This window comes from Camelus ferus, chromosome 8 (genome assembly GCF_009834535.1).
Source record: "Camelus ferus isolate YT-003-E chromosome 8, BCGSAC_Cfer_1.0, whole genome shotgun sequence".
Taxonomy (NCBI): Eukaryota; Metazoa; Chordata; class Mammalia; order Artiodactyla; family Camelidae; genus Camelus; species Camelus ferus.
Genome location: NC_045703.1, coordinates 34,901,105 through 34,927,720, shown reverse-complemented (window position 1 = coordinate 34,927,720; position 26,616 = coordinate 34,901,105). Strand labels below are relative to the sequence as shown.

Sequence of the window (26,616 nt, the reverse complement as noted above, 5' to 3'; positions counted from 1 at the left end):
TAGTCTGTGGTGGGTCAAAAAGCTAACAGACCAGTAAAATAACAGACTTACTGTTATTTTTCAAAACAATGTTTCTCCAAGTTCTGTGGTCCCTAGACTACTACCTCAGAATCCCAAGGCCCTACAAACTACCTCCTGTTTCTATTTCTTCACCCAAGAGAAAGAAACAGAGAAAACAATGACCAACCCAATGAGAAAGTATGTAATTAAATTTGTGGTTCAATTAATGAGCTGTTTTTCAGTAGCAGGAGCCTCTGTTTGTCTGCCTCTATTTATTTCCCTTACAAAAAGCAGCACGCTTTGTACAGAGTTACCTTACCCACCATTGTTGCTCACTTTATGCCAGACTAATACGCACACTGCCAGAATTCTTCAGCAATCATTGGCTTTTTAATTCCTGCCCCCTACCCATTTTATGACCTCAGGCCAAGAGATATTGATATAGGAGATATATTAGGTGCTTTCCTCTGAATTTAATTTTTTATTTCTACATCATATCCTAGAAATATGAGTGTGGGGCATGAAATACAAGTAAATGATTTTCTTTTGATTTTCGTGAATTCATCATCTTTTCTTTTTATAAGTTAATTAGATCCCCAGTGAGTTGACATATTAATTTAAAACATTTGGATCCTACTTTTCAGTATTAGAAAATGGTTACATGGTAATTATCAAAGTCAGTGGCTCTTCAATACCAGCAGTAAATCAGAAAACAGGCTTTGTTTTCACTTGTCTCATTTGCTAAAGACCAGGTGTAAGGCCAGTATCATCACACATGAATTTTCCCATATGCAGTACAATGCTGCTTCTAGTGCTTTTTTAGCACATAGTAGGCTCTCAAATAATATTTCATTAATGACTTCCAATGTATTTTTCAGTCTTGTATGCCAGACTTGAAATTTGTTACTGTAATTATCATTTGAACTAAACTCATTTTGAATCTTTTCCCTCTAAATTTTAATGTGAAGCAGGTTACAGATGAATGAGGGTGGCCAAAAAAAAAAAAATCACTTTAACTTGGCTTGATTCCTTAATGCATTAACAGGTAGATAATGAAGACATCTATGAATCTAAACACGAAATAAAGCTGCCGGTGAAGTGGACTGCGCCTGAAGCAATTCGTGCTAATAAATTCAGCATTAAGTCCGATGTGTGGTCATTTGGAATCCTTCTTTATGAAATCATTACTTATGGCAAAATACCTTATAGTGGTGAGTAATTAATTCTGAAGTGGGCCTTTCTGCTGCAGGTCACTTACTTAGGTGTGACTTTAACTGCTTTGCCCAGGCTTAGAGGGCAGAGTTATGAGGCTGACCACACCAAGTGCCTGTGGGAGCATAATAGATAAAATTTGATGATGATGATTTGCATTAATGAGGTGGTTTATTGCCTCTTTATCCTTTGCTCTTGAATTGCAGTCTTATAGACATTACTTGCTTTAGGATTTAGTTTAGTCTTTGTAGCCTGGGAAGGGGATGGTAGTCTTCAAGCTTCGCTAGGGAAATCAGTTTGCTTTGTCCTTTAGAATATCTATGAATTTAAGACTCTGATCTTCAATTTGTTTTTTGTTGGTTCCATTCTATATTTTTTAGGTATGACAGGTACTCAGGTAATTCAGATGTTGGGTCAAAACTATAGACTTCCTCAACCACCTAACTGTCCACTGCAATTCTACAAGATCATGTTGGAGTGCTGGAATGCAGAGCCTAGGGAACGGCCAACATTTGAGACACTGTGTTGGAAACTTGAGGATTATTTTGAAACAGGCTCTTCATATTCATTTTCAGATAACTTTGATGAGCACTGAAGAATAACATCAAATAATAAAGTGGCAATAAATTTCAATGATTAGTTCAGAAATACAATCTTATTAACCAACTGCAAAAATGAGTTTATCTTGACATATTCAAGTGATAGGGTAAATCTGGACATGTATTGTGAAAAAGATTATTTGTGTATTTTATCAACTGGGCAATATTGCAGGATAGTCTAAGATGATATGTTATTTCCTCACTGCCTGGCAAAGTCAAATGCACTAAACACAGTTATTTTTCTTTTTAAAAGCTACTTACATTTCTATTTATTGTCTGAAATGCCGATCAAGTGTATCAACAGATGATAGTCAATTTTTACTCAGTGACTGTTGTAGCATTTTCCTGTTTACTGATTAAAGTGGTTGTTCATTATTCCTCAGATTGCTGAATCCCATCAGGCTGTTATTATGAAGGAATTTGATTGCTTTGCTGCACAGCAGGACCTGTGCTTTGAGATTTTTTTTTTTCTCTTTTAAAATATCCTGTAACTACAATGATGGCAAAGCCATGTTAAATGACTTGATTGTACTTGGAGTAATTGCACATATTTTTTCTCTATGCATAAAAAAATGAGGCAGCTGTTGAGAAAAAGAATTAAAATCTCTCTTATTCTGTAGAAGGAAATGATGGAATTTTTCTGTACCTCAGTATGTGTCATCTGAGATTCATCTACATTAGTTTTAATCTCTTAATGCTAAGAATCAGATTGCAAGGCTGATGAGTTATTATCTATGGAAATATGCAAGAAACATCTAATAGCCCACAAGATCTGAGAAATAAGTATCAAAATAGTTTAGGAAAATACAAGGAGAGCAGTAGGATTGCTATGACCTAGGATTCCTGAATAATTTAAAAAAATGTAATAGGCCAGACTTCAAATTGACTACAAAACAGGTCAAGCTTGGTTTTAGGTCTAGAGAGTAGGCATAATGTCTGATCTTGGTGATGAAACTGTATTTTCTGTGTAGCAGGACAAGAGGGTTTTTACTCATCTTAAATTTTCATTAACCTTTGAAAGAATGTTACTGTTTTCTTAAGCAATGGGTATATCAAATTCTGTGCCTCATTAGATGACTAGGGAGAGTTCTCCAAGGTGATTTCAAAATTAAATATGTATTCAAAGACCTTGTGATGTAAAGCAATATGAATGAAGCAATTAATAGGAAAACAGAATATTTTGAGTATATTCTCTCATCTTTCTTTAAAGTGGAAGAAGAGCATTTCTAAACAGTTACAGAAACCCCAATTCAAAATCAAGATTTGCAGATACTAACTAATATATATAAAATAGATAAACAACAAGTTTATACTGTATAGCACAGGGAACTATATTCAATATCTTATAGTAACTTATGGTGAAAAAGAATATGAAAATGAATCTATGTATGTTCATGTATGACTGAAGCATTACGCTGTACACCAGAAATTGACACATTTTAAACTGACTATACTTCAATTAAAAAAAATTTATATATACAAAAAAACCAAAACAAAACAAAATAGATTAAGCACTAAGTAAATCTGTAAACTCTCTAACTGGAAGACAGAAGTTGTTAAAAAGGAGACAACAGGCCCAAAATGGAGTCACTTGTGCTAAGCCCCATGTCAGCAAACTGGGACTTAATACTTAACTTAATACTTGTTTCAGCCTTTCTCAGGAATGTAGCCTTTAACCAGTCAACCTGGAATTATCTGGCCAGTACTAGGAAGGTAATCCACCCAACAGACATCTCCCATCCCACTTAGGAGGGTGACCTTGTCTAAAAAACAATGTATTTTTTGCTATTAACTTCCTGTTTCCACTCCCTTTCTGCTTTAAAAAAACTTTTCCTTTTTACAGCTTGGTCAAGCTGTGTTTTTTTTGTTAAGTGGGATGTAGCCCAACTCATGAATCGTTGACTAAGGCCAATTTGATCTTTACTCCATTGAATTTTTGTTATTTAACAAGGCAGAGAGGGCTCCAGGTGCAATACCATTAGCAATTCAATGACATTAGCAAAGACTCAAGTCCTTTCTCACCCTTCCCACTGCCATCAGCATTTTCCTCATTCCTGTGGTCCCAGATTGCCAGCAGTAGCAACTGGGGTTCCATCTTCTCTTCTCTTTCTCCAGCAGGACAAAATGGGAAACCTCTCTATTTGCATTTTCGGCTTGCATAAAAATCATTCTTTTTCTGTTCAGACAAACTGGGGTCATATGCCTAGCCCTGGACCAATAACAGACTTAATGTGAATGCTATGTGCTGACTGACTTATAAATTCTGCCAGTACTGCTGGGAATATGGTTACCTTTTCAAGTTCAGAGATTGGCTTATCTGAATAAAATTAGAGAAGACTGGGTCCTGGGTAGGTTTCATTAAGGAGAAAATCCCCTGAGATGAAGTAGCTATTCTGTACAGATATAGTAGGTAGATGTGTGTACATATACTCAATCTTTTCTGAAACTAAAATGGGTCATGTGGAGCTAACAATTATAGAGTCCCTTGGTTCCTTTATGAACAGCAAATATTTGTCAGAAAAGGTCAACACTAATCTTTTTAATTAGTTGACTATGTATCAGACAACTTCAATTATTTATTTAAAGTCATAGAGTCTAATGCAATTAAAGAGCAAATTGTAAATGACCAGTTATTAAAAATTAAAAGAAAATAATTCATCTTTGAATTTATTTCTTGGAGTTCAGTCCTGCTTGATCATATGTAGAAATGAATTGACATATTCCTGTTTCACTGTGAAAATTCAACAACTACAAACTTTTCTTTTTGTAGCAGCTAATAATAATACATTTTTTAGTAAGATCTGATTTTGAAATGTAAAAAGAAGGTTATCCTTTCTTGTTTTTATACCACCTGAAACCCATTTGACTTACCACATTTGATTCTTGGAGACGTTTATGTTCAAGTTTCTGTCAAAGCAATCTATTATTCTTGTTTTCACCTGATGGATCACAGAGAAAAATAATGGATTGTTATGAGAAGCAGTAATAGATTTTTTTTAACTGACATAAATTTCTTTCCTTGTATAGAATAAAAGGATCAGGAAAAGATAAGTTGAATTTTCCTACAATGAGCCAGTTCTTGTTAAATCTGCCTCCCATAAATTGTAGCAAAGCACTCTCTGTGTAATGTTTTATTTATGTAATTCAGTTATTTGGAGGTGGTGGTGAGGGAAGTGAGTGCATCATTTCATGTGGTATTTCAAATCTATTTTGGCAAAAACCTAAGAATTTTTATAATAGAACAAATTCAAAATTCTATTAGGCCTCTTTTAAGAAGGTAGGAAGGAAAAAGGTTTACTTTGTCTAGAGTTAAAAGAGGCACAGAGTGCAACTTCTAATAGTTTTGGAACCTGAATATTGTGTCATCAAAAACAAAGATAGTCTAAGTGACCAGCAATCTGCAAACTGGGCTTTGGCAAAGGGTCATCTTAGAGGACACCGAAGAACAAGCCAAGGGGAAATATCAGGCTTGGCCGATTCACTCACATTTTGCTCACAATATGTGTCTGTGTAGTGACTGCATGGATGACTGAACCATAAGGGGCCCAAACGCTTTCCACTCTAATGACCCAACAGGAACCACTGCCCTTGGAAGGATATGGACTGTCACCCAGCTGGTGTTTCCTAGAGGAAGCAGAGCTCAGCTGTGATCCATGGCTTTACCAAGCATATGCCCTATCTGCAGTAATGTTTTCCCTGGTGTAATTGAGCATACGGTTTCTGGTCCAAATGGCCTGGCTGGTAGTGTGTTTTGTGGTGACTTTTCAGGACTCTGCAAAGATATATTATGTGACTACAATGGTGATAATTTGGATACATATTCAGATTGTGTCATTCTGTTCTTCCAGTGAGAGAGGTCACTTTTTAAAAGAAGTAAATGAGGTTTGTATATATGGGCATTGGAATTGCCAGTGGATTCATCTGGAAATGTTCAGTTCTTATATTTCCTGGCATCGTTTAAGAGAAGTTTTGGTCTATAATCTTCAATATGATCCAAAAATTCTGTGAAGTAGGATTTTTAAAAAAGCTTCGAAGTTTGGTGGAGAATATTTACAAATCTTTTAAATCCATGACCCTAGCAATATTTTAATTTTCACAGTGTCATCCTTTCACTGCCCACATTGCCCCATTAAACTCCTTCAGACTTTCTTTTTTTCTATTAAGGAACTGATGGTAAACCTCTTAAATTATTTATTATATCTAGAAATGAGCTGGAGAATAAAATAGTATAGAAACCCTGAATTTCAGAGCCTTTACAAGTTTAAGTTGCACTCAGATGACTCTATCTACATAGGAGTTATAAGATTAAGTTATAAGGAAAGTGACACCCAATTATTTCCATTTACTCTTCTTGCCTGGGTAGTCATCTATTAGTCATCTAAAGCAACAGACTTCAATGTAACATCTTTTGTATCTTCATGGAAAATAATCAGCTCTTCCAGAAAAGGGTAGCAAATCTCAATGTGCCTTAAGTACCTAGTTATATGTATTGCTGTGCAAATCATATAACATAAAATCATAATATAACATAATAAACATGAAATTGTATGTTAGGGAGAAATGGTTAAAAGCAACTAAAATTGCTTGGTTTGGAAGAAGCTAAACACTGCCTGGTAATAATTTCTTGAGATTTTAGAACAGAGGCTTTAATTATACTATTTGTGACGGATAAAGTTGCTTGATATTAGCCAAATGATATGCAATTTTCACGGTCCACACAATTCCAGGGTAAAAGATATCATAGTTTTTAACAATTTTTCAAAATCTACATTTAATTATAGAATCAGAAAGTGGGAAACACAGTGGATTAGCCAGATTAGTATACTTTAAAGGTGCCACAGTGAGATTTTTGTCTCTAAAAAATGTGTATTTCGATATTGTACCCTTTAGCAATGTTTATGATGTTTATGTTGTACAAGTACATGTGAATGTATAGTATGATTAATTTATACATACAGCAAAAAAGATTAAAAAAGACCTATTTTAATCGTGCCACTTGTTACAGTGTTATTACTTACATTGGTTCAAGTGCAACCATTTAATTTTTCTATAAAAACCTCTATTTCTGGGTTCTTTAAAATACTAAGGCAAAGACTTTTCTTGAAAATATGTTTTACCCTAAGTGTTCTGTCTTCGTTCACACTGGATTTATTTATTATGCTAGTTATTGTAAACTGATTATTTTGAACTTGACTTGTAAAAATTGACTTCACTGTTTCGGAGATCATGTTGGTTATGAACCCAACAATACAAATTTAATGTATTTCACAGCAAGTAAAATGTTTCCTCAGTTGACTGCATGAAAAGAATTTACATTCGTGTGATGGGGAAAGTAAGTTTGTGAACCCTGGGAATGTGAGCTTGCCTACGCCACGTGTTCACTGCCGGTCGACTGCTTCACATCAACTTTCACAGAAACCCAAGCAAACAGAGAAACTACTGCGTCTTATGTTGGTGGTTGCTCTGGCAGTGCGAATGAGAGCGCTGGTGGGTCTCACGTCGGCAGTTAAATCCTTGGGCTTACAACACATTGACCACAATCACGTGGCTTCACCCAGGCACAAGGAGTGCTCTATGGGCAATCCTACCATGTTCCCATAGCTAGGGTGTCAGATACACTCAGTAAATAGCACTAACTCTATCACACCACATTAAAATGTCAAGTAAATTTTAAGTGATGTTGAGTGGTGGAAGGTCATGTTTACTTATTTATCCATTTATTTTCCTTGTTTTAGGCATTCATTAAGCAAATACATATTGATTGTCTGTAAGTAGCAGACATTGGGCTAGATCCTTGGATAAAATTGTGAACAAGAGAGAAATGGACCCTCCTTTCTCTATGTTTACAGTCTTTAAGAGGAGGCAGATTGTGATTTGTGACTTTTAACTCATAAACCTCTCAGCACAATTTTACCTTCTGATTTTCACCATAAGAATTAACTTGTTGTTTGCAAGCTGCTACCCAATATCCATTCTCTCCTTGCTCCTTAGTAGCAGAAACTGTTTCTTGGATCCTAGCTAAAAGATTACATTTCTTAACCTCTTTTGCAACTATGAGTTATCTAAGAGATGTAAGAGAAAGTTGTTTGGCAAGACTTCTAAGAAGATTCCACTCCAGTGGGCACAGAACTGAAATGGGTCCTTTCCTGTCCCCCTCCCTTCCCTTTGGTTCTGTTTTAGGCCTGGAACTCAGTAGCCATCTTGGATCATGAAAAAATCTTATAGATGGAAGTCACTTTTCAGTAGGGTCTGGGTCCCTGGTTAAAGGGGAGCTGCCATGACTACTTTGGACTGCTGACCTCAGAAATTTCTATGTCAGGTGAGAAAGAAAGTTTATGCTATTTGAGCAGCTGCTAAGGCCTGGAACCTACCAAAAGCATATTTTGAACTGATACATCTCTTATTCCAAGACCATTTAGCCTCAAAGAAAAGTTCATTGTTCTAGTTTCCTAGTATTTTGTGAGTAGATGGGTGGCTTTTCCTTGGAAATGTAATTTTAATCTGCATTAGAGAAACAGAGAGGAAAAACAGAATTCAAGTAATGCTGAGTAAAATATCTATTCATTTTCCTTGAGTATGGATGTCAGGTCTAATTGTTCAAAATGAAACAATATGGCTCATTACAGATGAATTATGAAATCCATTTAAGAGTCTGTTAAAATAGTGTTAAGGAGGTGATAAGAAGCCAAAGTTTTAATATTTAAGGAAGAAGACATTTGAACTACCCAAAAGAATATAATTATAAGAAAGAATAAAGAGGAAAAAGAAAGGAAAATAAAACAAAGAAAGGCAAGGCTATTTTAAGAAAATATATCAAAGTCTTAGGAGAGATGGTTCTTCCTTCATTTGGTTAATCGTCTTATGAATAATGCAGAAATGTTCTTTTTTGGCTTTAAAATATCCTTAGTTTAAACCCTAAGTTTTAGGAGCTGAGGCAGACAAAAGTGATTTTGCAATAAAATCTTTATTGGGCATTATCTTCACCAATCTATTTTCATACAACCGCAGAATTTTAGAGCTGGTAGGAACTTTGGAGATCATATTGTCAGTGTCTCAGGAATTCTCCTTTTGGAATAAAAACTCAAAAGCAAAAATAATACGAAGCAAGGGGTATTTAGTCATTTGAGAAAGATTTTCCTTCAAATAAAACTGCTTCATAGACTCTTTAAATCCTTGCAGAATTATTTGCAAATCTTCAGGAAAAGACTTGGTATAAATAAGACTGTCTCAAATTATCTCTTTCCTGTATTTTAAAGAAACTAAAGGTGCTTAACTTAGAGAATAGTGAAGATGAAATTCAAGATTTGATTTTGTGGCTACACATTAAAAACATTTTAATGTATGCAAGGTGTGCAATGTTGTGCAAATGGAATGGGTGCCAATCTCAAGTAATAGCAAAAATCAAAGCAACAGGATAAATTAATTCCATGAGTTCTCAAGCTGACCAGCAGGTGGGGGCCCAGATTGCTGTCAAAGAGCTTATGATTAGAGGAAAAAAAGAAAAAGACCTTAAAAAAAATCTAAAATTCTCAAATAATATTCAGTTTATATGAAAAAAAATACTGGAAGTAAGCTCACTTAATCATTAAGTACCTATGCTCAGATCTGCAATGAAGACATTGATTTTAGATTACAACACAGTGCTCCCAATTTTAGAGAAATGCAAAATTACATAGTTCACTTGTCGCCAAACTCTATCAAAGTAACTTTGAGTAACTTTGAGTGCTTCTCACCAAAGTAGAGTTAATGGCACATAGCCCTCATAAATGTTTCTTTTTTGATATATAGATTCTAATATTTCAGAATCTACATATCAGAATTCATATAATATTTTATATATATTTTTATGATGTACAAGGAATATCTCCCCACATGCCCAATTATATTTTAAAAGCATTGAAATACTTTTAATATATCTTTTCTTGCTTTCTTTGCTTATTCAATCTTTTAACAAAGAAGTATGAATAGACTTCTGTAAAATTAATTTAAAAATTATAGATATTTGGATTGTTATTAACACAGAAAGTAAAACATTTTCATTACTAACTTACAAAACTGACAACTAATCATAGTTCATTTTTTCAACCATAGGAGAGTTAAAGTATTATTATACCAGTGAAAAATTGCACAATTTTTTCTCTACTATGCTTTAGAACTTTTAGTTCACAAAACATTGAAAATGGTATGTTGTTTGTGGCATTAACACTACTTAATTTGGAACCTTAGAATAATTTTATTTTCTTCCATCAAATCTTTAATGCATTTTCAGGATAAAATTTAAATATATTCATATGTCAAATATTGATTTTATGTTAACATTTTAAGGCTATCTAAATCACATTGATACCTTTTGGTAGATCTGTAAACTAGTTGATCTGTACTTTATTATCTACTCAATACTATGATTTTAAGTTAATTTGTTGACTAAAGAAGAATTGTATCTTTCAGGTCCATTCTATTTTGATAATCAGGTTTATAATACTGTGAAAAAGACTTAGGAAGATTCATGCACTTCTCCTGAATAAATGATTAAACTGTATTTTCTTTTTCATTTTTGACATTACTTGGTTAAATTCTGGCAGTCTCTTACAGAGTGAGAAGGTGTTAAGGAAGGAAATTAATTAATGATTTTCCAGTATTAACTGATTAATACTGGAAAAATGCCAATGGAGGGTTGACTTTGCATCTTGTTGGTCTTATTGTTTCTGGGCTAAGATAGATAAGAAAATACAGGATGTTGGAATCCCAGTCTGATCTGACAGACTGCTGTGCCAAGAGAAAATGTGCCTTTGGGCCCATTTGAAAGAACACTTGATTTACCTAAGAAGGAAGTTTTCAGTAACACCTTTATAACTACAAAGTCATTTCAGGAAAAGATAAGGGTTCCAGAAAGGGAAAGGGTGGATCTTTCCAAGGAATTTAGGAATTTTTTCTTAATGAATCCCACAGGGGTTGTCCTCTTTTTCCCTGCAACATACTTCCTGTGTTTGGCAAAGGGTGGGAATGAGATGAGAAAAAAGGAATTAGGAAGAAGAAAAAATGTAGTTAGCAGCAAGATGGTGAGTTAATGGGAGAAAACTAGTTCTTCCCTCTTGAGACTACGTAGTCAGATTTATACTATCTATTTCAGTCTTAGCCAGAGATTTACTGACAGATCTTTGCCAAATCAAATCATTTACTTCTATAAGCCTTTTTTTTTGCTCTTGGTAAAATATTATTGTTAATATTTATGAATTGCAATGAGGATTTCATAAACACAAAGCCATGAATATTTCATGAAGATCCTGAGATATTTCAATCTAAGCATGTGTTATCAAATACAGCCAACTCTCAAATACCACTTAGTGGGTTATGCATGAAGAACTTAGTTTTGGACTGATATTCTCCTGCCACATAATATATTTCTGAGCTGTCTGCCTTCACAAGTTAGTCAATGTTAGTTAAGGAAAGCAATCTAATTTAATTTTAGTCTGGGCAGTAAATCTCCAGCAATGAAGGCTGAGATACAAAGAAGTAGGAAAGTAGTGGAGGAGGAACTGCTTTGGGCTTTCAAAATTCAATCATCAGTCCAACACTTAATGAATATCTGCTCCACACCAGGGACTGGATTAGGGTTTGGGAATAAAAATATGAACAACAGAAGAAGCCTGGTATGGTTACAAAGTGAGGCTTTGGAGCTAGACTTATAGAATTCTAGATTAGGGTTACTAGTAGTTAGCCTTGAGCATGGTACTTAATCTCTTTTACCTGTTTTCTTATCCATAAAATGTAGATATTACCTAGGCTACAGAGTCGTTTTAAAAATTAAGTGGGAAAAGCACTTTGAGTGGTATCTGCCACATGGCTATGCACTCAATAAATGTTAGCTGTGAAGATAGTCTCTGTGTTCCGAAACTGTCATCTATGGAGAATTTGGGATGATCATACCATAATGTGGTAAGTGGTGTTACCCAGACATGCAGGGGCCATTAGGAAGGGTCAGGAGACATATGAAATCAGATGGGAAGGTTGATACAAGTTGGAAGAGGATGTCAACACCAGGTTTGAAGGGAACTGCATGCTAAGCTAAGGACCTATATTCCAGTCTACAAAAATATTGGTATAAAGTTTATAGGCTTCTAGTCTGAGTTTCAAGCTCAGGTGATCTTTGACAAGAAACTAATTAGGGTTTTCAACCTGTGACCTCACTCTTAAGACATGAAAGAACTTAGTTTTACATCCTTAGCTTTTGACCCTTTAGGTCCATCAAAGATTTGGTTTGATTCTTAGTGATCCCTTCATCTTATCAAAATTTTAAAAATTAGTTTTATGTTTAACCTATTTTAATCTATCTTCATTAGCCATATTTCTCAACTTATTCTTTGCATTTTATTCCTATTTAAAATTTTTTCTCTCTTTTTTTGGAGGATTTTGAAATTTCTTGGCCCTCAAAAAATGTTTATTTGCCTAACATTTTTCTTCCAGTGAGGAATATACTGTGGAAGAGAAAACACTGATTTAGGACAGGTGGTTCCAGGGTAGCAATGCAGCATGTAATGAGGTTTGATAGCAAGAACTCAGTGTGTGGAGGAGAAGGCCTGTTCCCTAACTCTGTGACCTTTAGCTGACTAATCAAAGTCTCATTTTAAAAACTTAAAAAATATGGATATCACATGGAATACTGAATATGAAAATGGCCAGCACACCAAAGATACTGAGCAATCTAAGTCGAATCTAGTTCATCCTCATGAATAGAACTTCCTTGCAGTTTACAGGGATTTCCTGTTCTAGAGGAAGCTGGCCTCACATCACAAATGACCAGATCTTAGCATAGTGCCAGCATACAGTAGGCAACTGATATATAGTATTTGCATGAATAATTTAAAAAGTGAGAGAGCTAAAACCTCCACCACTAAAACCACACCATGTAGTCGGTACCATGGAATAAATGTAAATAATGGAGACTGAAAGCCAAGTCAAAGGACATTTCCCACTAGTCATCTACTCACAATTCTGTTTCTACAAAAAGTCAGGTGATAATGAACCTTTTCTTGAAAGTCTTCTACAGAGAAGCACAGGACAGGGTTCCTGATACATTCATTAGAATACGTGCTTCCAAGATGAACAGAGACAAATGGATCAAATTCATTTTCCTTCAGGGCTAAATTTTACAAGGATTTTTCATTGCCATTCTCTTCTCTCAAGGTGAAACCAAACAAGTTTCCTGCTGGTTTGGTATCAACAGAGTCCACATTTAGTATGAAGATGGATCATCTGACTTACATAAATTAGAAAAAAGAAGAACTTTCCTTGTCTCTATTGTCATCCATGCGAAGAACAAAAATTAAGTACACAGGAAGCCTGCTGTGGTTGATACCTGTTTATCAGGCTTTTGAAGTAATGTCTGAGGAGACTTGGATGTTAGGATAGGAAATGCTCTCTCAAATCTTAGCCTGAGAAGTTTCCACACAACAGCCTAGTTCTATAAGAAGAGCTTCCTGAATAATAAAGGAAATTTTCAAGTCAAACAAATTTATCGTTACAATCTAATTCAGCTATCTTCAGGGTAAGTCTTCACTCATGTTCCCAGGATGATTCACTATTAGTGCTTTTCATCATTCTGAAGATACATGTTTGCAATCAGGTTAAAGTGATTATTTCATTCATTCGTTTTCATTCAGCAACTATTTATTGTGTGCTTACTATATGCCAGGTATTTTCTAGGGATAATGGGGCAAACAGAGCAAGTCTCTGCCCCACATTCTAAGAATGATTTCATCCTTAATCTAACTCTGACCTAGTATTCCTGCTTGAATCCTGCAATTTATCTAATCAGAAGGGCAATATTATGGGTATATAAGGGTGAAACCGAGCTAAAATGTTTCTAAGTATATAGCTAATCTTCAAAGTTGTAAGAGTCTAATTATCTACTCACACTACCATATATGGTTGAGTTTTTCCTCAAACCAAATTCCAAGGGCTTGATGACTGTTTGAAATTGGTCTCAACTGCCCTATGCCTGGAAAACAGAGAACTGACAATCCCATCTCTTGGTTGAATAAAGATTACTATATATATTTTTTTAATCCTATAGAATTTCTAGAGACGTTTTAGGTAGAACTCATATGAAATGACCTAAGTGCCTACATTTAAATTTTTTCCAAAAAAATGTAATATTTCGTGTTTAGGTTATCATAGTTCACATTAGGGGAGCTACAATGGGGCACTGTCGGAAATTATAATCTTTTTAAAGAGAAACTGAAAATACAAATACTGCTGATACAAATACTGACAAGCATTTCGCTCAGTTCTGCCATGAGGCTCCATCTGAGTTCTGTCAACTGCAGTGTTTCTGTAGCTGTAACAAAAACAATATCTCTGTGTTCTTTTAACCATCTGATCAATAGACCAAAGCTGAAAAGAGACTTAAGAGACTTCTTGTTGCCAAAAAACCTTAGATCCTACCTTGGATTCTGGATCTGCAGAACTTAGTGAGCATTCTAACTTTGTAGGTACTGCACTCTGGATACAACTGTGCTCTGTAGGTATGATTCTCTCAGAATGACTCAGCTATCTCCAAGTAGGCGTGTGTCTCCTTAAAATCTTCAGGTTTGAAATTGACCTCCCTCATTTGCCTGTTACATTTTTCATGATTTTTTGCTCCCCTGCTTCTGATTTCTCTGATAAAGCAGGACGTTTGGATATCTACTTATTTCACCTTTTCCAAGTTTGCTTTTAAAGTTAGTGAAAGTAATTTGCTTAGTGATGAGATTATGATTGCGTCAGTTGATTTTCCCCCTCTTTTTACTCCATCTTATTTTTCTTACCAGTGGACTCAAAGGTAAAACATCACATTCTAATAAAGTCAAATGAACACCACAAGCTTCAAAATGGATGAGAAATTTGTCTCATTTGAAGTGTGGGATAGGAAAGTTGGTTATTGAAAATATTCACAGGTAAAATAATAGAATCAGCACATGAAAAATAGCAATGAAAAAAAATGGGATGACCAGCAGCAAATATCATGTTCCTTCTTTTAAACTCTTTCTTTTTTTGGTCCCTCAATACGGGCATTTCTAAAGACTTGCTCCTGGATTTTCTGTTCATTTCTAAATGCACCTCTGCTAGAATTGTGCTCTACTCTTTCAGCTTTAACGGTCATTTCTATGTAGACTGAACAACTACTAGCTGTGCTGGACACTGTGCTGGTTATTCTCTGCTTGCCCTCAGGTTCTTCTCCGCCCTGCTTTGTGCCATGAGAGGACGATGGCCACAGGCTGCATCACCCTGGCTCCTTGTCCTGGCCTCTGGTTGTATTTAGTCAATGGAAGAATGAGAGGAAAGTGAATTAGGGTCATTATTTATCTTCCCTCTTCACGGCTGAACCTTAATTCTCGCTGCAGCTCTCGCTGGCCGGCCCCTTCTCTACCATAGCAGCTCTCACTGGGCTCAGGTAATATAACTTCCTCCTCTTGCTACTTTATACCTGGAGTAATGGCAGTTTCCTCCTGATGCTACTTTATGTGACTCTCTGTCTTTTTTGCGTCCCTTAACCCTGCCCACACTTTGGATCCTCACAGAGGCAGCTCCTCACTGGGTACCAGGAATCATGGTAAGTGTTAGAGATACAGTGGTGAACAAAACAGGTAATGTTTTTGTCTTTGTGCAATTTAGCATCCAGCGCGTGGACATGGTCAATGAACTTGTAAACTAAAAATAAAAACAACTACTATTGTTTATAGTAAAGTTTATGGTAATGACAGGGTAGTGTGAAAAATATGTATTATATGAAAATCCTGTTTTGAGGACTATAGGGAGTAGAAGAATAGGATACGCTTTTCCCCCTAAAGGAACTTAGGAGACCACTAGAGTTCAAAATGAAGCTTACAATAGTTCTCCTGGAGGGTTACTGGTGAATAGCAGTGAAGGAGGCACTGGAGGAACCCAGGCACCAGGTAGGCAGAAACCATTCGTTAACTGATTTGGTACTTGGATTCACCATTTTGTAATGGAGTCTGAATTTCTCTCCCTTTAGCCCAAAGCTACAATCTGGCTCAATGCTTAATCTTCACTTATGCCTTTTAGCATTAAGAAACAGCCAATATTGGTCTGAAATTAAGGACTGAGAAATCAATATTTTTAAAAAGTGCACAGTAACCAATCTCCTAGGGTATTTACTCACTTTCAGAATTACTTCTATTTCAATCGATATAAAAGCTCTGGATTTATTGTCCTGCCTCAAGAGCTAGTCCCCTTTCCCCAACATGACATGTTCTTGTGTCTGCATAACTCAGTCTAAAATAAGGCCTCAGAGTTCCTGTCTGTGGTGGCTTTTGTCACTCTCTGTACCTCAGGGTAGTTAGGGGACAGGAAAAGGAATATTAGTATTTCTGTTCTCCTGTGAAGTGTCTCCATTAACATAAGTTGCATATATGCCTCTTAGTTTTTCTCATTGTCTAAAATAATAACTATAGGAACACACAGACACACTCTCACCTCCCAAAGACCAACATCAATTCTTATAGACAATACAGCTTAAACTAGGGGGCCCCAAATTCAAATGTGTGCTGAGGCCAGCCAGGAGAATCAAGTGAGTATGGGGCACAGTGTCACAGGGAGACATGGGGACTGTGACAACCTCCACTTGTCCCCATCTTTTTGTTACTAATGGGAACAGGAGTCTTCAGTGTTGCCATACAATTTGAATTACATCAAGAGGAGCCAGAAATCCACATTTTAAAAATGAAAATGGCACCAAGTGGCACCAAGAACCGCCCACTCAATGAGTGACTTGAATCGGGAGTAAGACAGCAGGAAATGGGGTGAGTTTAAGCACGAGGCTCTGTCAAGAGAAGACGGCTGCCACTCAGCAACACCACATGATATCAGGGAGTCTCTGAGCCCTGTGTTGCCCAGCTGCTGATATATCAACATCTGTGGAGAATGCAGAGGAGTCTAGTGATTCGGGGGTGACTGGGACATTGGTGGGCATGTGTCAGTCATGTGGTGGCCAGAACAAGAAGGGAGGAAGTAAAGACCCTGAGTGCAGATTGTGCATTAGAGTTTACCTGTGAAAGGAAGAAAATAAATTGGGACATTAGCAAGGTCCAGCAGATTTTCTTTAAGGTGGATATGACAGGGAAGGAAGGATTCTGAGGGTAGAAGATGAGTAATGTGAGTGGAGAGGGAAGAGTGAAAATGTTGTGGAGAGCAGGACTGAGGAACACGGAACCAGGGAACTTGGAGGAATGAAACCAAGGGTCTAGGAAGAGGGGAAAGTTGTGGGAATGAGAAAGGAGATCTCATCCCCTGAAAAAGAGATTTATTATGGTAGAGTGAGATGATCAATTATTTGGATAAAAATAGAAAACACACTTATCAAATTTGTGCATACTACCGATCTGTGAGGGGTAGCTACTGTGATTGATAACAGAGTTAAGATTCAAGAAGTCATGTTGGAATGTGGGAATGATGAACTGAAACAAAATGAAGTTTAGTGGTGATAAATGCAAAATTTCCCCTTTATACTGAAATAAATCATTTAAAGTACAGAATGGAGGATAAATGACTTGATACCATTTCATGCGGAAAGGATTACAATTTACTTGATAAAAAGCTCACATATTAATAATACCAGAAGGGTAAAATCATTGCTTTAAGATAATGCAAACCAAAGTTTAATGAACTGGGAGAGTACAGGGTCCAGCTGAGGAGAGCCTGCAATTATCATACATGAAAAGTCTACAATTGAGGCAGAAGGAGCAGTCCACAATTAGGGCACTAATTAAATAACTACGATATATTCTCATAATGGAATACCCCACAGTTATGAAAAAGATTAAGGAGTCTCTCTGTGTACTACTTTGACAGATTTTCAGAATATATTGTTAAGCAAAAGATGAAGGTGTATGATAGTATATACAGCATGCTACCATTTATCTATGAAATGGACAAAATAAGAATATATAATCATATTTATTTTTATTTACATAACAAAATTCCAAAATAATAAAAAGGAATTAAAAAATGTGGTTACCCATAACAGGCTGAGTGGGAAAAGAATAGACAGTGATGGAATAAGAATAAGGTTCCTCAACGTATCCTTTTAAATTTAATTTTTGACCATGTGAATGTATTTTCAAATTTAAAAGTATTTTAAAAAATGAGGCTGGTGAAGTGGGTGTTTGAAATTTACAACAGAAAAGATCCAGGGACATCATCCAAAATTATACTCCTCCTAATGATAGGGTTTATACTTTATTTGCCCGTTCTTCCGTAGTATCTTCAATAATACTTGTCAGGTAGAATGCTATCAAATAAATATTTGCCGATCATTGAACAAATGAATGAATACATGAGTGATATGACATGAGATTATATTTCTCCTCAAATGTACCAATGACTCTTGTGTCAAAGAGGAATTAGCCCTGTTTTTAGTTCTATGTGATCAAAGTAGAATGAATGAATGGCAGTTATGAGAGGAGAAAAAAAACAGTTTGTTCTTTCAACAATCATTTTTGAGAGACTGTTTTGTAGCAGGTACTGAGATTATCAAATGCAGTAAGACATGGTTTAAGCTTTTTCAAGAGGTTCCAAATTTAGAATCACAGTGTCAGGCTCAGAGATAATTACATTATAACAAAATAGGCACAATGCTAGAGGCAGACACAGAAAGTCTGGAGAGTGCTGAACAAATCTGGGATGAAGGTGGGTCTGCAGTGGTCACAGCTCTCTGGACCATGACATGCCTGAGCTCAATCTTAAAATAAAGAAGGGAAGGGAAAAGGGAAAGAAAGGATAATCCAGGGAGAGGAAGGGCAAGAGCAGAGACTCAGGGCAGAGAAGAGTGGAGCATGTTGTGAGGAACATCACCCAGTTCATCTTGGTGGGAGCACAGAGATCAGGGCAAGGATGGCAGGATTATGTGACAAGAAAGGGATATCAACAAGCTTGGACTCAGTATAAGAAAGAAGTTTCTAGCAGGCTGCCTCTTCTAAAGCAGGAGTGGTCCCCAATAGAGGTTTCCATGTTCAAGCCCAGGTGGGCTACATGACCTCTTGCTAGTGCTTTAGAAAATAAAAGAGTGCAGAATTTAAAGTAGACTTTTGTCTTCTAAAAGAACTGCATTGCAGGAAAAAGGGAGGATGGGGATGATTACATTTGAGTTCCAGGACACATCAAAATTGCAGATTTTCTTTTATACAAGTGCTACTTGAGATCAAATCCCACACTGCCTCCTGGTTAGCAGGAGAGGAAGTGTTATGACACTCGGGGAAAGGAGAGGAGACCTCACCATACTAAGCAGTGGGGAAAAGGTGGATCTTGAAGTGAGTAAACTTGAAAAAGGCTGTTTGCAAAGGGTGTTGATTACATTTGAAAAACCTTGTAATCAGCAAAGCATTAAGCAGCTATCATTTTGTTGAGGTTTGAACTTTCTCTAAGGACTGTCATATAAAGCTGTCTTATTCCGGAGAAGCTGATTTTTTTTTTCCTTCAGAAAGGACAGGAAAGAGAATGAATCTAAGCATAGTGTCAGGGGTCAGACCAAATGGTCATCTATGATACCTTACAGTCTTGAGTTCAGTAATGTGAAAGATTGCTGTTAAAACCTGCCTTAGGACTGGCCTCATATCACTTCTAGAGTAAGAATCTCTTTGAGACAAAGGAAGGGTTTTTGTTTGTTTGTTTGCCTTTGCTTCTCAGGACCTAATATAGACGTTTGCTATCTAGTAGGGACATTAAACAAATTCTTTTTATGAATGGATGTGGTACAGGAGCACCAATAGTTCTCTGATGTCTTCAGTCTTTATATTAACTGCTAACAGTTTTATGTGCTAAGTAGTTTCCATGAATATTTTAATACACAGGCACACATTTTACAGATGCAAAAGCTGAGGAGCATCAAGGTTAGGTAACCTGAGATCACACAACTAGTCAATGATAGAACATACAAGCCTTTCTAACTCCAAGCTCACGGTCATAGACCACTGTATTGGGAGATTTATCTAGCTGCTTCTATTATTCATTCTTTTTCTATGTATTTTAGATTTTAAATTACTTTCAAAAGCTACACAAAGGAAATAGGGTGGGATTCTTTCCCCTTAAATTAAACCACAAAGTCCTCGTGCTTGTTAAGAAGGAATCTCAGGGTAGCAGCCTGCATCCCATGGGGAGCCCTTGTCTGCTTTAGAGATTTGTCCTGTAATTTGGAGAAACGATAGAAGCTGACAGTGTAGTGAAAAGGGTACAATCAGCTTCCTGACATGGGAAGAAGGGCTGTTAAAAGGTCAGCTCCGGGGAGACCCTGGGTGCCAAGTCTGGGACAGAGCTAACAACTTCCAGAGGGAGCTGGGGCCAGCCCTTCCTCTCCAGATGGCTCATGGAAGGACGGAGGCCCCACAGTGGGGGGCTGTGGAAGGGGCTGTCCTGGAGGCAGGAGCAGGCAGTAACAACGAGGAACGCTTCCAACACCAACTGGGGCGTGCTGTCCCTGAACGAGAAAGATCCAAACTACTGTCTCCTCACAGCAGGAAGCTGTCTCTCATACTGCTCAGCTGGACTCACCCCGGCACTCCTTTGATGTGAATAACTATAAATATGCTACATACAATCTTGGATATGTTTCATTCTTTGGCAAAAGTGATTATACTAATTACTAGCATTTTGAGGGTGTGTCATTGTAGTCAAACACTTGAGGTGAACGTTTTTTTACCTCATAAGAGACGCTACAACACCCAGCACACATGGTATTGTATTAATGAGTTACAGAGAATATAATTTAACATACATAAGAAATCAAAATTGGTTATTTCCTTCCTACTCACCCGAGTGACTGTGCTTGCAAAGTCTGCAGCAAATGGAACGGTGTAGCCATTACTTCTTAACTTCTCTCTCAAGCAAAAAAGAAAAAAGCAAATATAAAACTCACAAAGTTGGTTTCGCTTTACACAGCTATGATTTTTCTGTTTTCTATTTTCCTCCTACAAATAAAATCTAAGAGAAACGTAATACTTTTCGAGAAGTTTTAGTTTTCCTAAGATTGTAATTATAACATTCTGTTTTATCTTCCGTTGTCTGTCTAACCTCAAAGACCTTACACAATTGCTAAGACGTTAAGCTGAACACACTTGGAAACCACTATTTGACTCATCGTTTCGTTATTGCTAATTTGTCAAATCGCTATAACATTATACACTTTTTTTAACTGGGCGGGGCCTGCCTCACACCCCCATTCCCTCCCGCCCCTCCCCCGCCCCACCACACCTCACCCCCCCACACCTCACCCCCCCCACACCCCCACTTCCCGCCCCGCCATCTTCCACCACTACCACCCCACCCCCCGCGGCCGGCGTCACCCCCACCCCCACCGCGCACGCTCCCCACCCCACGCGAGTCCTTCCACGAGCGCGGTCGGGCGGGCGGAAGGGCGGTGGGCGCGCAGAGGGATCGCCGGGACCCTTCTCCAGCTTCCCAGCTCTAATGACAAACGTTACCACAGGTGACGCCACCTAGCGCCTCAGGACCCGCTGAGGTAAAAAGCAGCCTCCCCTTTGGCAGGTGAAAACCCTGGGACCGCAGAGGTCTAATGACTAATGAGGTAACCCTGAACGGGAAAAACGCAAAACGCCGCGGGGACCGGCCCGCGCTGGCCGCCTCCGATGCCCGGCGGTTCCCCGAGGCCCCCGCAGCACCCCCGGCCCCGTGGGGCGCCCGCCCGCCTCCCCCGGGAGGCCGCGCGCGCTGCGGTCCACGGGGGCGGCAGGCCCGAGTTTCCGCGCGCAGACAGGCGGGGGCGCCGCTCGGCCCCGAGGCAGCCCGGGAGCGGGGCGCGGGCGGGGCGCGGGCGGGGGCGGCGGGTGGGGGGTCCCAACCGGAAAGCGACCTCGCTCACCTCAGCAACACCGTCCTTCCAGACTGATGGAGAAATGGCCCCACAGTATTTACTTTTAAAAGCGCTTTTAAGACATGTTATCTCATTAAAATAACTAGTTAGCACCTTAAAACACTTAGTCCTGTTTTACAGCTAAAATCTTCCCTCTAGGAAGTTGAATGACTTGCAGGTTGGCAGATGGCACATCGAAGCTGGGCTCTGATTTGTAATCTAGGCGTTCTGATCCTTGCGTTTTCTTGCTTTTCTGAGAGAGAAAATCTATCTCAGTTACTGGGAACCCTGACACAGGCCATTTTCCTCTCAATTTATGGCTGCTTCGAGTCCAGCCACTTAGAACGAGGGGAAGAAGAGGACGGTGGTAGGAGACGAGCATCTGGAGGGCTTGGTCCTTGACTGATTTTTTCTGCCTCCCTGGAGTATTTATCTGGTCACTGCTGTTCAGTTGGAAGCATCATTTCTCTCAAAGTTGGGTTTTTTGGTTACTCAAGAAGAAATAATAAGGATCAGGAGAATCTGAAAGATCAGACAAGCCACTTCCAAAGTGAAGTGGGGATGTGACGAGAAAACGGCACTCAGCTCTCCAGAATTTCCTGGGTCTCTTCCACCATCTTCTCTTCTACACCTTCTCATCCCATTCCTAATTCTCTTTTCCCCTTCCTTCGGTGTAGATATCCATTCCTCTCCTTCACCAGCTCTGTGACTCTTGCTGTTTCCCTTTTCCTTTCATCTCTCTGTGGTACTTGGGAAGAATATGTATGCCATTGGCTCTAGACGAAGGATTTGGTCTTGTATTAACAAATAGTTAAGAAGCCAAGAACTTAGTGGCCATATTGTCATGTCATGCTTGTTTGTGTCAAATGATAAAGAACAGGAGTACCTCTTCCTTTTACCAACAGCGTGCTTAGCTAGTGTGGGCAATGTAGTCAGGACATAGCTCTATCTCCATCTCTCCTCTATTTCTGTATCTTCATCCATGTATCTGTGTATTCATGTCTTTCCCTCACTCACTTTCTCTCTCCTTCCTCCGAAATGGAAAAGACAAAACTATCAGTTATATTTTGGTTTTACACATCTAAGGAATATTTTATTTTCTTATTTTCCCCAGGGGTTTGTGAAGAAGTCACATAATGACACTTAGAAGCAATATATTGATATAAAAATGTAAGATTCAATAAGAAAATTAGAGTGTTAACAGCTGGGCTAGGATGCTGAGAGATGTCTAATTCCAATTAGACAAAATTTATCAGAGAAGATCCTTAATTATAAAGGTCCAGATATCTGGAAGTTACTAAACTTGAAACTTTGCCCCCTTTAACAAATTTTATGTTGAAATTTATGGAAAATTACTACAACACATAGTGATATTTATTATTAAAATCAGTTATCAAATCAGTAGACAGTAATATGACAGCTTTCCTATTTTTTTTAATAAAGGAAAACATCAAAAGCGACCTCGCTTTTGTAGGCCACTACTGTGAAAAATCATTATTAGAAAAAGGAATGGTCCTTTTGCCATCTAAGGAAACTAATATTTTTTATCCTTTATCCCCCTCTAGTCACTATGGATAAACACATTAATTCACTGTGTACAAAGGGCACATTTGTGATAGTTAAGCAATTAAGAAAGACTGGGAACAAAATGACTAGAGTGGAGTAGACTTCAACAAAAGTGAACTAGCTATATGAGTGGGAAAAACAACTGTTTTCATTGTGTGAATATTTAAGGCAACAACTGGAAGAAAAAACCCCTAAGTACTTAATACTAAAATTTATCCTATTAGTTTGAGACTCAGAGAGACAGGAGGACTAAGAATAATTGCAATTTTATATTACAATACTGAGGCAGAAATTGTTAGTTGCCCAGCCAGTATCCACTTGCCCCCCCCTTTATTAATTCTCTAAAATTCTCTATAATCTTCCATGTTAACGTGAGATATCTGTCCCTGTGTTTTGTGTGCAATGTTTGGACTAGGGCTACAGAGGGGAGCTAAAGAGGGACGGATATGAAAGTGGACTTTGAAAGATTAGGACTGCTTAGTTTGGTCAGCCAAGCTGAAAGGAAAATCAGCCACAGTCCAAAAATTCCGTATGGAAGTTTTTTCCACTTTAAGGTGTCTTGTTCAGCCCCACCTGCGCTCTGCCTCCACCTTCACCAGGCAGAGTTAGAGGCTCTTCCTCTGTTTTTCTTCTCTACTTTCATGAGATCTACCTTATAGAACTTTTGAATGATTCACTTTCTAAAGCGTACCTTGTGAAACTGGTATATTAATAGGTATTATGCAAAGAATAATCATGTAAACAACTCCATGTAAAATCTAAATAAATAATTTTAGATTCTTAATAAGTAATTTAAAAGAGCCAGGTCTATTTGGAGTATATCAGTGACTTTTTGGATGTTGATATCTATGGAACAACCTCACCTCCCATAAACCTATTTTGGTGTTGCTCTCAGAGAAGTGTACTAAAATGGAGAAAATAAAAAATTTCCCTATAGAATGTTAGTATTTAGTACCTAACCATTACTAGCCCTCTTATTTGTAATTTTTCTCCTTTGGCTTACTTTCCCTATTTGTGTAAGGAGAATTTGAAAAATCACATTGCCTTGTGCCCATTTTATGTGCCAGTGTGGCAAAACGTTTATCTGCAAAATTGTTTCACCACGTGTCTTGGTTTGCTTCTATAAATGCCCTGATTTTGCATTTTTACAGGCAGTATTCTAAAGGAAGATATTTTGGCATTAATCAACCTTTTTTTGAGAAAGTGTAACATGGTTGGGTTTGTCATATGTGCAAAGATTATTTGTATAGAAATGGGCTTAGTGACCAATGAATTCATACTCAGAGCATTGTGGTATGTTTACCACAACAAATATGCTATTATTAGAGATGCGAACTTTTGGGACCCTCACTGGCTACATCCACAGAATGATTTGGTGGAGGATATATTTCTGGCAGGTGGTTCTTTGCCGATATTCTTCATGATGGTCTTCATGCAAGGAAAGTTGGCCCTACCTGTAAGCCACTACTGTGAAAAATCATTATTAGAAAAAGGAATGGTCCTTTTGCCATCTAAGGAAACTAATATTTTTAATCATTTATTCCCCTCTAGTCACTATGGATAAACACATTAATTCACTGTGTACAAAGGGCATGCAGTTCAATTATTTACTAGAGGCATAAATTAAATGCTGAGCATAGTTCAGGAGGCAGAGCATCTTTCTTTCTCAAAAAAGTAAAAGGAGAGGGAAAAGCCTTAGATGCTTCTAATCCTGCCTGTTCATATTATAGGAACAAATCAAGTTTAATCCATTTCAGTGTTGAGCTTTAAATTTTCGTGTTTTCTCCCTGTTTTTCAATAGAAGCTAGCATGCAGACCAGCCATAGTGCTTGTTTATTTTTATCAGAACAAATGTCTCCATTCCCACCAAAGGGCTTGTATATTCTTTACCCTTTCTCTTCCAAACGACCTGTCAAAACTCAGAAATGTCATGTTAATGTTTTATGGACAGACTATCCCAGCTGCTTCAGGAAATGGCAGCATCCCTTCAATAATTTACATTGCGTTTCTGCTCTACTTTTTCTAGTGTCTGTAAAGTTTCAGCAGTGAAAACCCAGACAGTAATAGGGCTTCTAGGCAGTGTATCTGTCTCTGGAGCTTTGTCTACTTCTAATCCTACTTTTTCCCTCTTAAATAAAAAAATCAAACCATTTCAATTTTCCAGTGCTAGTAGGAACCATCAGCCCATTCTTACACAGGGGCTGTCTCAAGTTCATTTTGTGGTTCAACTTTCACACTTGTTTTTACTTATTGGATTTATTAACTGTACTTTGTAATTAGCAACTTACTTTATACTAACATGTTCATTAAAGATTCCACCCTGTAAATATCTTGGTTCCTTACCTTGAAGAAAATATCCTGGCTAAGAAGAGAATGCACACTCCTGCCAAATGCCAATTTGATTTATTCATCTAAAATCTGCCACATTAAAGACCCAAGTATTTTTCAAGTTTAAAAAATATCATGCACAAAATTTGCCTTTGGTTTAAATATGGTGTGGGTGGAAAGAACAAAGGCTTGGCAGCCAGGAGGCCTTGAATCAAGTTCTAGTTTTACCCTGACCTTTTCAGAGTTATAGTCAAGGATCTCTGTTTCTTCATCTGTGAGGTGGAAATTCTAATAGTTGTCTGTCATCTCACAGGACTTGTGTGAGGATAAAATGAGACGCTGTATTTAAATGTTTCATAAATAGAAGATCTTTAATCAGATCCTTTTAGTCTGTAAATGAGTCTGGAGTTCTCACACATTCTGGCATCTGTATCAACCTTTCCAGGCCTTTGTGCCCTGTATCAGCACAAGTCCGAGTGGCAGGACCTATTGAAGCAACATAACCTTGTGGCTTCTGGAGGTGTGAAAACACCTCCCAAAGAAGAGAGCTGTAGCAGGGCAAGCGCAGTTTGGTGCAATCTTGTGTCAGAGAGCGTGAAAAGTTTTGGGTAAGAGAAAAGCATTTCTGCTGATTTTCTTCCAATGAAAGGATGCCCTGCACCAAGGCCTGGTCATCTTTTTCTAAACTCTCATTCTGAGGCATTAAAAGACATATATATTTTTTAAGATGCTTAAACTTACAGGTCTTTGGTAAATATTTTTAAAATAAAGAGCGTACACTTTTCTTTAGGGATTAATTTCTAGGGCAGGTTAGCTTTTGAGCATAAAGTCTTGGAGTTTATAAAACAAAAATCTAGCATCCACCAAGAGGGCCGTATTTTCTATTTTGAAAATGTACATTTGGAATTTTAGTTTATATATAGATTATTTTTATATATGGCACTAAGTATCTATCATGGAAAATGTATATAAACTTGAATGCATTATCTTATCTTGTGGTATGTTTAATTGCCCTGCATCTAAATGGTTTGTACATAGCAGACTTTCAGA

General features: G+C 37.6%; 1 protein-coding gene and 2 long non-coding RNA genes across 3 annotated transcripts in view; 2 read left to right on the top strand and 1 right to left on the bottom strand.

Annotated features, from left to right (window-relative positions):
* FRK (fyn related Src family tyrosine kinase) overlaps window positions 1-3,191 on the top strand; it is an 82,009-nt gene extending 78,818 nt beyond the window's left edge. The window contains exons 7-8 of the mRNA XM_006193096.3: window positions 1,046-1,211; window positions 1,593-3,191. Coding sequence (XP_006193158.1) covers window positions 1,046-1,211; window positions 1,593-1,807 — 381 coding nt within the window. The 3' untranslated portion in view covers window positions 1,808-3,191. The remainder of the gene's footprint in view (window positions 1-1,045; window positions 1,212-1,592) is intronic.
* Window positions 1-21,009, bottom strand: part of LOC106730757 — a 35,182-nt gene extending 14,173 nt beyond the window's left edge. The window contains exons 1-2 of the long non-coding RNA XR_001367220.2: window positions 20,615-21,009; window positions 4,683-4,750 (exon numbers count right to left, since the gene is read on the bottom strand). This is a non-coding gene — a long non-coding RNA (uncharacterized LOC106730757). The remainder of the gene's footprint in view (window positions 1-4,682; window positions 4,751-20,614) is intronic.
* Window positions 21,010-21,177: 168 nt separating this feature from the next.
* Window positions 21,178-26,616, top strand: part of LOC116665349 — a 197,887-nt gene continuing 192,448 nt past the window's right edge. Inside the window, exon 1 of the long non-coding RNA XR_004321924.1 lies at window positions 21,178-21,321. This is a non-coding gene — a long non-coding RNA (uncharacterized LOC116665349). The remainder of the gene's footprint in view (window positions 21,322-26,616) is intronic.